At 34.0% G+C, this 13,365-nt stretch overlaps 1 protein-coding gene across 3 annotated transcripts in view; it reads right to left on the bottom strand.

The window, feature by feature from the left end:
* LOC311443969 (connector enhancer of kinase suppressor of ras 2-like) overlaps positions 1-13,365 on the bottom strand; it is a 169,043-nt gene that overhangs the window by 44,982 nt on the left and 110,696 nt on the right. For all 3 annotated transcript variants that reach the window (XM_084534663.1, XM_084534664.1, XM_084534665.1), the window contains 4 exons: positions 11,989-12,135; positions 6,492-6,625; positions 5,682-5,887; positions 1,207-1,292 (listed from right to left, as the gene is read on the bottom strand). In XM_084534663.1, the coding sequence (XP_084390789.1) occupies positions 1,207-1,292; positions 5,682-5,887; positions 6,492-6,625; positions 11,989-12,135 (573 nt within the window). The remainder of the gene's footprint in view (positions 1-1,206; positions 1,293-5,681; positions 5,888-6,491; positions 6,626-11,988; positions 12,136-13,365) is intronic.

Below are 13,365 nucleotides of genomic sequence, written 5' to 3'. Positions count from 1 at the left end.
TCATATGCATGTTGCATATTCCTTTTATTAATTTATAAGCACACACACTTCTAATGTTTATATACCTAATTCCTGAGTCAGTGCATCTTTACAGAATTTTATGTGCCATTTCCAATTAAAGTTTTGCATTTAAAAGTAAGTGTCTCCTGTACTCGACAAATTCCACAAAACTTTTGCAATGTTTCCACTGCAGTGTTCTTAAATATATCCCAGCTATTCAGCCACAAAGCAGAATGAAGTGTCAATCTCCTGGTAACACCAGATGGAGATTGTACTTCTAATATTTTAACATTTACTTGAATTTACTATTATTATTATTTTTAATAAACTAATTCTCGCATCTTTTTAATCTTTCTAGAAATCCTATTATTTTCATCTTCTACAGGTTACTTGCTCCTACAGATAACTTGCTGTGGTGGTTTTAGCACACTTGCATAAATACTTTGTGTTTCCTTTAACATGGTGTTAAAATTTGAATGGACTTTTTCAATGTATTGTTCATGATTTATGTTCAGCTGTCAGCCACAACAATGCCATTTGTGAAGGCAACTTCTTTAATCTAAGCAAACTTTACAGAGGAAGCCTTAACTGAAAATTAGCTCTTAATCACCTAAATGGTTATCTTGGATTTTGAAGTCTCAAAGGTGGATTCCACAATATAATTAAAAAAGTGTTCAAATCAAAGCTGCTTTACAATGAAATTCTTTGAACCTTTCTAGAAGAAGACAGTTAAATTCAAAGATAATCAAGACAATTAATTAGAAAATATCCGTTGTTAATATTTCAATCTCTTTCTGAAATTAATTTTACAGTTGCAAAAAGTTTAGGACTGAAATAATACCATTCTGTGTAAAAAAAGTTTGATTGATACCTTGTACTTATAACACCACTTATTATTTTACAGAACTGCAAGGATCAAGAACTGTTGTTATTAGCATATGATGTCTAAATCTTTTAGTCTTTTTTCTTTTCCCTTTGGTGTTTATCTGTCTCCATACTAGAATCAAAGTAAAACCCTTCTACTGATACAAACTCAAATTTTCAGAAATACAAACAACCCAGATACTAAAAAGAGCCTTTTATATTTTTTTGTGACAGTCAAGAAAACTTGATTTGGTCCTTGTGATGATATTTTCATGGTTCTTAAGAAACAAAGAAAGAAATCTTGGAGAACAGCAGAGGGAAAAAAACAAAACAAAACTCACCTCGGCTTCCCCTCTTGTACATGTTTTGTTCTTTTGACTCCCCTATCCAACTGTAGTCAGTAGGCATTGAAACAGGTCTTAAATCACCTGGAAACAATTCAAGATGAACAAATAAAATTTTTGAAGATTAAAAATAGAAGACTGTAGAGTAAGTAATGCATGTAAATTAGAGGCATGACATAACCCTTCAAAGCAATCCTCTTTATTAGCACCTATACATTATGAAAGCTGCAGCATTCAGAATTAATTGAACACCACATATGCCAGATTCTCCTCTTCATTATACCAACCTGAAGGAACTGGCTTCAGTGAAATTTTTTGTAAACATAAAGAAGTTTTTAAGTCTTTTCTGGAAGAAAACAAAAACAAAAACAAACTTGCTCGCTTATTAAATAGATGTTTTGGAATAAAGAAACAATAAGCAACTAACATGCTTTAGTAAAACTAGAAGGATTATTACTACAGCTACATTACATATCTATTAGCTATCCAGTAGAACCTATCTGATCTGGAAAAGCACATGGTGAGTAACAAGGGGATCTTACAGTTTCAAGGAAGGTTATTGATTGCCTTAAAAACAAAAGATGGAGTACAGTTTGCTAACAACAACAACAAAATAAAGATTCAGTCATTAGGGTTTTAATTAATGTGATTTTATGGCACTGCAGTTGTGAGGTATTCTTGTGCATTATTCATTCCCTACTATTGTATCCGCAGAACAGTGAGAGCAGGCCATTAAACTCGGCACACTGCAAAACTGGCTATAAAGCATAAGCACTTTGTCCTTGTCTGTGTGCATTAGTATCACAAAACAAAGACACACAACCTCTCAATTACAGGTTAAGGTCTTTTTGAACCATAAAGCCAAAGATTCCTTTTTTCATATGCCAGCTGACTAAATACTTCTTTAAAATAATAATAATAATAAAAATTGCTTGATTCCTCAAGTAGCTTGCCACTGGTTTGTTTCTGAGATAATTATGGAATTTAAATGTCAACTGTTTCTTTCTCACTGTCAGTTTCTTCAGGTTGCTTAGAATGACTAAGTATTTTCTGTGGGTTATTACTGTGTTAATACGGGTTTTAATTCATCTATCTCCCCAAAACAACATTTTCAGCTACTAAAATAACAGGAGGATTTAAGAAGAAACAGTCATACTGTTGAAAACAAGTATGTTTTCAGATAAGACAATTTTCTGAAAATTGAGGGGATAACATACACCTAGAGTACTGAGATTTTCAGTGTATGGATATATATGTAGTCTTCCTATGTGCCTAAAAGTCGATACAACCTTTAAATGCAAATTTATTACTCGACTCCTAATCTAAAAGCTGGTTTTAGAAGAACAATATGGGCAAGGAAAAATAATTAAAAAACAACAAATCAAACAAAAATAAGACCCAGTAATATAGAAAAGAATGAGAACAAGTAAGGATTTCAAATTTTAGAAAAAGCAACAACAAACAATATGAAACTAGAAATGCACATAACAAGTGGAGATCAACAAAAAAGCTTAGCAGTATATCTGTTCAAGAGGAGGAAAGTCTGAAACTCTGATGAGATTTGTTACCCATAAATCTGAGATGCTGCAGCATGATCAACATTAAAGATATGAATTTTGGATGGGAAACATACAAGTTGAACAAAGAAAAAAAGAGATTTTGCGTATTATTTTTAATTGCAAGTTCTTTCCCAAATACCTGTAGCCTATATATAAACTGTTTTTAACAGTGCAACTTGAATATTAATCAGAGAACTGGAAAATCTTTGTGTATAATAGTAGAAATTGAAAGGAAAAATACTGATTTATGATGTTTTTGCCTGTAACACAAACAGAGGAGATTTGATATGCATTGCCACAAGAACTCTAAATACCAGAGCATGTTGGAATCAAGACTAATATAAGATGATAAGCCTTGGAAAAAAAAAAACAAAATGCACTGCAGCCATGATAAATAAAGACTTAATTTTGACAAATGTTTGGAAAAAATGGGCTTATTTGCCTCCACTGATTTTGCATATATTATCAGTACTGAGGGTCTCATTTTCCTGAATATTCTTCCACTTACCACCAGCTGCAACAGAAACTGGTTTGTAATAATCACTTTAATTCTGGAAAATCCCTGGCAGGAATTTTTGAGCTGCAGTTTGTGTGAGTCCTAGCAATAATGAAAGCATCTGTTCAACCATGAAAGACTTCAGAACTCTTATTTTTCCTTCTTAGCCCATGGCTACCCGGCTCCAGCATCAGATGCATGTTTCTTAGACCCACCAGAAATCATGTCTTTCCAGAGACATACAGTCACTTTCATGATTCAAATGTACATTTTAAAGTCAAAAATTAAAAATGTACACTATAGTAGAACAGAATTTGGATTTGGAAATCTGTTAATTATCAGATCAATATAATCTGTAGTTAAGAAAAAAAATATCTGGTTTAACTGTTGTTTTAAAAGCTACTAAAATGTATTCCTGAGATTTGTAAATCAGATTCCTTCTAGATTTTCAATGTCACATAGTTAGGGAAAATCACACAGAAGTCTCTATCATAAACACAAGACTCTGGCATATTATTGGGATTAGTTGCAGAGCCCAATGTCTTAAATTTGAAATCATTATGCAGCATGATTTTAAGCAAGCCAAATACATCCATCTGGCTCCAATTTCCATCACTGTTAATATTTCTCTTTCATTCTAATTTTATTCTAGAACCATGCTGCATATCAGGGAGATAAAGACAATGTTACTGTACTTAAGATGGAGTCCTACTCTTTGGTGTTAACCTGGTTACAGCTCATATAAACATCAAGTATATGGCTGTACAACTTACTAAAAATGTTTTACTTGTAACAAAAATCTGTTAAAATTTCTCTATTCTGAAGAAATACAATCATACATATAAACATGATCATGTACATAAACATGATCCTGGCCACACCTAAACCAGGATTGCTTTCAAACTATTAGAATGAAAAGAACAGTGCAATGCTTAGGAAACTGGATGTCATTTGCTAGGGAACTGTACAGTGATTAATCATTGCACTTGACGTAATTTTATGTATACTTGTAGCTGCCACATTTTTAGACTGGAATCTACCCTCTCAACTCTGAAAACAGCAGGTGAAATGACGTAAGCATCACTCATATGTTGATCTTAGCCAAAAGGTAATGTAGTTTAGAGTTTAGATTAGATTAGCCAGATAAAGTAAACTATGCCACAGATGTATGTATGTAATACATTCAAAATACATATGAAAGTAATAAGAAAACCTCAGCAAACAGATTTATTGACAGTGGAACAACATGCTTGTACATCTTAACTATTAAAATGTGTTCTGGCACCTGTGGCCCTCAGTTGCACCCTCTTCTAACATTTATGGTGGAAAGAACACCTCAGTCTGAGAACAGGAAGAAAAAGCCACAGAGTCTCTAAGTGCCAGCAACTGAAAGAGCAGGGAACCCACATTTAATAACATCATGGTATCAAATCCTACACCAGACTAAACCAGTTTTAAGACAGACCAACAGCATCAGTGTCCAGAGTGCTTAAAAATCCCCTCCCCAGCTGTTCCGTTTCACCTGTTACTGAATCTTCCACTATTAACTGCCTCTGGTGTTCTCTCCTTTGAACTGCAGCATGTTTTCATTACCTGTGTTCTTCACAGACACATTTTTCTTTACTACTGTGAGCTTGTGAAATATTTTCCTTTTTCCAGCTATCAAAGACCCCACCAAATATATATATATATACATTTTTTAACAAAACTAGAGAAAGGAAAAAACCTTTAGCTTCAGAGTAGGTGAATGAAGTACTTATTGATGGCAACATATAAATTGATCAAAAGACAGAACCTAGTCTCAAGGAACATTATGACCAAAAGGAGTTGTCATGCCTTTCTCTGAGGCATGGAAATGCCATTTGCACCACCAAAATCACATGCTACTATAGATTTATAATAAATCTTTTATCTTAAAATTCTGTAAACTTTACAAAAATAACTTATTGCCTCAAAAATAAAACCACTCAAATACATGGAGAATATACTGGTAAGTATTTAATACAGTGCTGAATTTGGTAGACCTTATGTCTTATAGATACTTTAATACCACGTCTTTTCAGGCCCTTCATTAAAGAATAATATCCAAGACTGTTACAACCAGAATAATCTCCAAGAGCTTCAGAATAAAAGCTGGTAAATCAAAATGCTATCTATCCAAGTAATGTGAACTCAAATATTATTCTAAATTTTAATTAAGAACTGCACAATAAAATTATTTATAACTTCTATAATCCTGATCCTGAACATTAGATTGTATTTGTATTAATTATTCCTTCACATAAACTTTTGTCTGAAATTCAGAGCCAACAGGTCATGATCTAACAAAAAAAAGACAGATATTTGGGGGTGCTGTAGCATTCATAGTACAATTTCTAAATCCAGTCAATCAAAAAATGTTAAAGAAACCAGGCCTACCATGAGTGGGTGTTTTTTCTCTTCTCCGCACTCCTGTAGCTCTGCTTCTCTCATACTCAGAGCCCAAAGGATGGCCTTCACCTTCAATTAAGGTGTAGTATTTACCACTCTCGTGTTCCAGAAAATAACTTGGAGACTCAGAGCCTTTCATTCCGGATTTCCCAAATTTGCTGATGTCATCACAAGACATTATTCCAATTTCATCCCTAAAAATTGTAAGCCAGAAGATTGCAGGGAAATTAAGCATTTTATGAAAAAACTAAAGTGTACCAACTATCTAACCTAAGCACTACAAATGAAAAAAGTAATGTAATTGAATTGCTACGTATGAGAACTTTTTAAGAGTTTCAATTTCAACAAATATAAGTTAAAGAAATCATCATTAGATTTTATTTTAACTGAAAGATAAACATAGCTATTCAGAAGTTTTCTACTATTTGAAAGGAAGCATAAGTAATTGGTGTAACATGAGATGGCAAGGATTTCTGTTGCAAAATGCATGCTTGAGAATAAGCTACATGTGGTCACAAAAGCGTAAGTCAAAATAAATGATTAAAGACTTCTTTAAGTGGTTTTCTAGTTTAGGACCCAAACCAGGTTTTGCTCAACCTGTATCTAGCTAAATCAAAGGTAAAAACGTCTCAAAACAAAGATACGTTACTTAATGCAATTCTAACTCTTAATTTTACTAAATATATGGGTTTGGGCATTTTTATTTTGTTTACTTTTATTGGTCTAGTAAAATTAAAATGTTATTATTATTATTATTATTATTTTGTCAAAAGCTCACATTCACTAGGAAGTAAATACCTGGGGCCATAAAGTCCTGACATAGGAGAAAGAATGTAAACATCTTGGAGTGCTGAGTTCTCCATTTTGGAGGACATGCCCATTGTACTTGTTGGTGTTGTAGAACTGCTTGTTGGACTGGTTGGAATTACAGGCTGTAAAACAAACAAAACCCAAACACATGAAGAACAAATTAATGTTTTCAGTGCTACAAACAACACTTAGACCAACAAGCACCATTTTACAAATCATGACCTCTTTTTGGATTAGCCATTTTTGGATGAAGACTACAGAGACCAATTGTAATCTTTTCTGAAATGCAAGGCTTTCTGTCTTCTAGAGATAAACTTTGAGAATATTTTTATGTGTTTCGAGTACAAGCAATTTTAAATAGTGGCTAAGGATATTTTTCCTTGAGAACATCAGTCTGCATAGGGGTCCAAATTAGAGTCTTCCCTGCTTTACTGTTAAACCTCTCTTACTCTGATCAAGTGTTTTGGGTTTCTTTCATCAGTACAAATAGATAAAAAGTCACTGCCCATGACAAGTATCATTCATGATTGTCTTTCTCATACCTCGTCTGGAAATTAAGACCTACTACATTATACACAGTATTAACCACTGCATTTAGCATACAATCACTATTTCAACAATTTTCTAGTGACAATAACAGTAAAAAGACTAAACAGAACATATTCTAGTAAACCTCCAACTTACCTGCAGTTGGATACCCAATTTATCCATGGGTCAAAACATAAATTATCACTGTCACCAACAGACAATCAGAAACCCAATTTCACAGAGAAATTACCTATACCAAGTCTCTTGTGAATAATTCCCAGAAAATAAGATCTTTCCTTTCCACTCTTCTTTATCACTTTAGTTACTTTTTACATTCTAAATACTATCTGTTTCCCCTTATTTTGGCTAGCAAGTTTGAAAAACTTGAAAATAATTAAGCAATGCTTCAATACCAGAATAAAACTGAAACATAAATGGTAAATTTAACCCTCACCAGAAATAAACAATTGTTTGCCAAATGGAAAAAAAACACAAAACAACTGTTTTGGAAACAAAACATATTGCTATGATCCTGAGTGTGTTTTGCAAATATTGGGGATAATTAAATAGTGTATCTATTTAAAAGTGCTGTTCAAAACAACAAACATATGGCCCCAGTCCATCCTGCAAAAAACAGCAGGACAAGATACAGGAAGCTGCTAAAGCCCATTAATACAGCAACAATAGGCTTGAACATTGACATCCCTTACCTTCTGAGGGAATATGAAGATTAAGGATGGGGTACTGAGTCTCTGCTTTCTCCTTTGAAGGAATAAACTCAATCCCCAGAATTCCCCTGATGGGTGAATTCACAGAAAATACACAGGCGTCACTCTTCTACATGGATTGCCTGCGGTAAGGGAAAATGGGGCTTTGTAACTGCGTATCACCCTATGAATTCCTACAGTGTGGCATTTTTGTCGGAACAGATTCATTCATGCTAGTGATACAGACAGCTAATTGCCTATTGGACAAGCTGCTATTAAGAAAGGCTGAATGTTCAACAATAAAAGTACTTCTACTCACAACTAAGAAAGAGAAACTTTAATATTATTACTCACAATACATGAGTATTTCTCACATACTGGCAAATTGCTACAGCTGTGCTCTAAAAGAACTGGTACATTCACGGTGTGTTCAAGTCTTCTGGATTATAAATTTTTGAAACTTGAAATATACACATTTTAAAGTGTGTAAATAATTTTTGTCCTCAGAGTAAGAGAATACAATGATACACATAAATACGATGGAAAAATAATGAGTGGCACTAAGAAGAAAAGGGATTCACTGTTCATCATTTCCTCTAAAAGAAGAGATTTAAGAGAACAAAACACAACTATTTGCCACATTTTCTTTGCATGAGGTGTTTCAAGAGTTTCCTTGCCCAAGACATTTCTCACTGAGACATGAAAGTATATGGGCAGCACCCTAATTTCCAAGTTAATCTAAACATATTTGTTATTTTCCTTCTCATAATGTCATAGAATTTATAAATATTTACATTGTATAAAGCGACATCTCTCCAAATGCATATAGTTTTCAAAATCTGAAATGAGCTACTTGAGTAGAATTATTCTAAAGTTACTTAAAAAGTTTCAGGGCATAACATGCATTTTCTGTTATGCAAAAATTATTAGAAAACTGTCACTGTTTGACTAGTTTTACTACTCATGTCACTACAGAGCAGATTCTATAGTTCAAGCAAAACAGTAAAAAGTTTAATGTTCCAGGTCAAGTACTTGTAACAGGAAGAAATATTCTCATTAAATATTTATAGAAATAAAAAATACAATAAATGTACTTTCATTGAATGAAGTTTCTGGTGTGCTTATTTTTATTTTTTTTTAAACAAAACAAAACACAAGAGTACTATTCGCCATTGAAGATAAAGTAAGTGTTGAGTGGGAAGACAATCGGAGTTTAAAAATGAAAATAGATTTCTATTATAACATAATGTCAACTAGAGACAAAATGAGAAAATGACTGAAATGTCTCACTGAAAGATAACTGTAACAGAATGTCAGCCTATTTTAATAGTCGGCTGATGTTACTTACCCATCAAGGGAAACTATATACAGCACAGAAATACTACAATTAGACCAAAAAAATACATTCACAAATTCTGTATCTCTAATAATTCAAAAATTAACTACTTGGTATGCTTTTTAACATAAATATTGTGAAAAAAAAATAAATCACAATGCCTATAAGAACCTTAGGCAATAATAAAAAACATAACAACTTATTTTTAAAACTTCCTGCTGAATACCAGCCAGAGCTAACAAATATTTCAGGCCTCTGAATTTCAAGTTCTGAGATCCTACTGTCTGTATTCCTTCCCAAACTATGTAGTGGTTTTGCATGAGAAATAAGTTACATTTTAGCATTTAGTGAAAGAATCATCATATTTGTAAATAGTACACATATAATACTTCACGTAGCTATGTACAAAAGTGTTTGCATGATTTCTTCTAAATAAATTTATTCTAAAATTATTCTATTTTTAATTATTCTAAAGAAGAACTTTATACATCTCCCATCAATGACTATGCAATATCTGGGACTTCAGAAAAAGGACTGTCACTTCCTAGGTAATGGAGCTAATAGCCTGATTCCTCTAGGATCCTGCTTTCTACAGTATATCAGGGGAGGGAAGCAAAGAAAAGCAAATGTTTCGCTCTGTTTTTTTTCTAGAAGATTTAGGTTTGTTTCATCTTGATATATCTATATTTCTTTTCTTACATCTTAAGCAATAAAGTAAAAAGGAAAATACAGAAGAAAATCAGACAACTGCTAGTAAGAAAAGAAAGCTTGTAGTCAAAAACTGTTCAGAGATTTGCTGTTTAAACCTTACCAATCCTAAATCAGGATGGAAGAATTGCTTTGCATGTGTTCTATTTCATGGTGTATTACGTTACCCTTTTTTGTGACGGTCTGACATTTGCTGAATTATTTTCAGTTTTTTATCTACTTTAACTCAGACTTTTTTGACAGATTGCTACTTAGCCAGTCATTCCATATCCTACATTCATGCAGCTGGTTACTTTTGTCTAAAGTAAAAAAAACTTTCTGTCTATGTGGAGTGTATTCCACTTATTTTTTGAGAGTCTGTCAGCCTCTGATGCTCTGAGTGCCAATTTAATCCATTAGTGATAAAAAGCTCCAGAAAAACACATAAACAAAACCAGAAGCCTCCTTACCAATTCAATGAATTAAACTGATCTGGATGATCTAAACAATGCCAAAGTCAGACAAAGGCAAGGACATTTGGCAGCCAAGAACAGGGCAAGGGAAGTGAGATCACTGTTTTTCAGCAGTATCAAGCTGTTAGGTCAGCTGTCCAGGAAATACAAGCTTTGGTGTCATCTTGAAATCTAATCATGCTAGTTCCAAGCCATTAATGACAATAATAAATAATTCCAGATAGAGGTAAGAAACTGGTAAAACTGAGAACTGCATTTGGATTTTTTTTTTCTAGGTCCTATCACTTGAGCTCACTTCTGTGGCATGAAGACTAAAGAAGACCACAAGATGCCAAAACCCTGAAGTTAGTTTACAACTTATTACAAAATCTACCCTTAAGAAATAATATTGGCAGTGCTCTTTTTATTTCCTGAGATGATTTATATGTTTATTGAAATCCCTCACTACTGTTTTCTGGCATAGAAGAAACATCCTAGCGAGAATCACACTTAAAGCACCCTTTGTTCTTCAGGGGCTCTAGGCCATCAGAAGAGAACACATCACAAAAATAGAAATTGTTGATAAATCCACAAAAATAGCTTGGTGCACTTTCATTTATCTGACTACCATGACAAAGGATGACAAGTTTTGTTGAAAATATCAAGTCATTTATAGAACAGATATTGGCATCATAAAGCTTCCTGAATTTGTGATTCTTGTGAATTCAAATTCTTTAATATAATAATATAAGGAGAGGATCTCTATGGAAGCACTGTTACAAGTGCAATTTCCATTTTGCTAGCTCTGGAGACTTCGTATGAAGTTCACCCAGAAAAGGTAGCACAGAGAAAGGAAAGATGGCAGTGAAACAAAGTGTCAGCACTCCTGAGCTGCAGGGATTGCACAAACTGCTTAAGTGAAGCAGCTGTGTAGGATGCAGGCACTTTGGGGAATGAAAGATTCAGGAAGTGGCAGGCAGTAAGAAAATTTGTCTGCATAGGGTTGTAGGGTTTGCTTTGTTCCATTCATTTAGAAACACATCCACATATCTTGCGAATCAAGCAAAACAACAGTTTCCATGTTACGAAAGTGTATACACTTATTACAGAATGTTATACAGTATTAAAGACAAAATGTCACTACTGAAGGCAAGCTTTTAAGTTAGTGACTATGCATGTTTAAGGTCAGTCTTTTTTATTGTTGTTTCTACAACATATGTTGATGTTGTAGGAAGAACCAGCTGTGATGTTATTTATTTATTTATTTATTTATTTATTTTTCTTTAAATGTCAACAGGTTTTCAAGGCATATTTATGCAGAAATATCAGAGGGTCTATTAGCATTGCTACCAAAAACAAGTAGAGGAGAAATGTAGGATAGAAGCAGACTTTTCCTGAAATTCAAAAGGACTACCACTCTTGGTGAAAACAAGTAGTTGTGATAGGTTGTGAAATAATGGAAAGAAGGAGAGGCAAGGGGAGGCCTTTGCTAGCCAAAGAAAACTACTGAATCTTTGGCTGCTTACTTTCTTAGCAGTATTATTCATAGATATTCTTTCATTTTGTGAATTCCTGTGGTTCCCAAATTCAGGGAAAAACAGAGGAAAACAACCTTATTGACACATATTGCCACACAAACTTAGCACTGTATTTCAAAGGAAATAGGGCTTTTGAAAGAGGTTCCTGTTCATGCCATCAGAAGGAACAATTCTAGAGATTTCCTTTATTAGTGGAAAGAATTTGCCATGACACCAGAGTTGCAGCAGCCTTCTTACCTGAAGCGCAAGAGGCTTCCACCTCACGTTTTTCAGAAGGGCAGGAGCAGAAACTAGAGTATTCTGAGGACGTTTTTTCAAGGTTAAAATCACTCCATTTGGGTCTTCCCGCAGTGCATTTACTAGGTTCTTCAGCTGCCAGCCAACCTAAGAAAAAATTCCATAATTGAATTTTGAAAGCTTTCCATTTAACTTTACATGTGAAGGAACTCTTCTATTAGCTGGGAAGGTGTATTACAGCCCGCTCTTTCTGAACATAAGCAGTTTTTATAAAGAGTTTGTGATTAATTCTGTTGGACTGAAATGCTGCTGCTGAATCTGGGTTATTTTTGTTATTTCTTTTTGCTAGGTTTCTCAACAAAATAAGGCATAAGTGAACACTGTCTCCCTTTAGATAATCTGCGAGGTCACCATACATTTTAAATCAAGTTTGCAAGTAGAACTGATGTTTCAAAAATAGTTAGGGCATAACAAGTGCCACACAGATTTCAGGAAGTGATTTTGCAAAGGCCCAAATTAATACCCCTCAGAGAAAGACAAGCAAAACTCCCCTTTTATACAAAATGGTTGACTGGATAGCCATTCCATGTGCATGTTGCTTCTGAACAGACACAATATTAGTATTAGTATTAGTATTTTCCCCAGGTAGTGAAAGCATTACTGAAAAAGAGGGCAGGGAGATAGGATAAGGAATAAGAGGAGGCAGGTATTTTACAGGAAGCCAATGATGAGCCAATGGACAAAGACCAAAAGTATAATCCCTCCTTTCCTAAAGGATTTACTATAGGGGACATGCCAACAAACACACGCGCACACACAAAACCCAGAAAAAAAGCTTCTGAAAAATTATCCTTATTTGTCTTCTATAGCACAGCTATCTCCTTCACTTAGTCTCACCTTGTTATTACTGGGAAATAACTCAAATTACAAGAGCAAGCCTATATAGAAAGGAGTTACTAGAAAGAATGACCTCTTGTAAGTGACAATGAGGTTACTGGTTCACATTTAGCTGTGTGAAACAGCAAGGCCTGCAGAAATATTTATAGGGAGGACTCTGGAGGACTTTCCTAGCCTTTTTTTAAAATCACATTTTCTCCAATTCAGATTTGATTTCTAGATTTGCTACTGAAGAAAAGTGAATAGGTGCAGGATGTTACTGAAGTGAATCAGGCTTTAACTTGAACACTGATGGTCACCTTCTCCCCCAGTTCTGCTAAACAAAGCAGTATGGATCCAATCCTGCATGGAATATGTCCTGCAAAAGTAATTTTCTTTTACAGAAAAGCTGAGCTCCCAGCAGCTCTAAAAGTAGCCTGTATTAAACTCTTCTCACCTTTTTCTATTCCAAACACAGCAGATTTTTATTGTGTTAATAAA

Source organism: Aythya ferina (genome assembly GCF_964211825.1).
Source record: "Aythya ferina genome assembly, chromosome: 13".
NCBI classification, from domain to species: Eukaryota; Metazoa; Chordata; class Aves; order Anseriformes; family Anatidae; genus Aythya; species Aythya ferina.
This window is presented reverse-complemented; position numbering and strand designations above follow the sequence as displayed.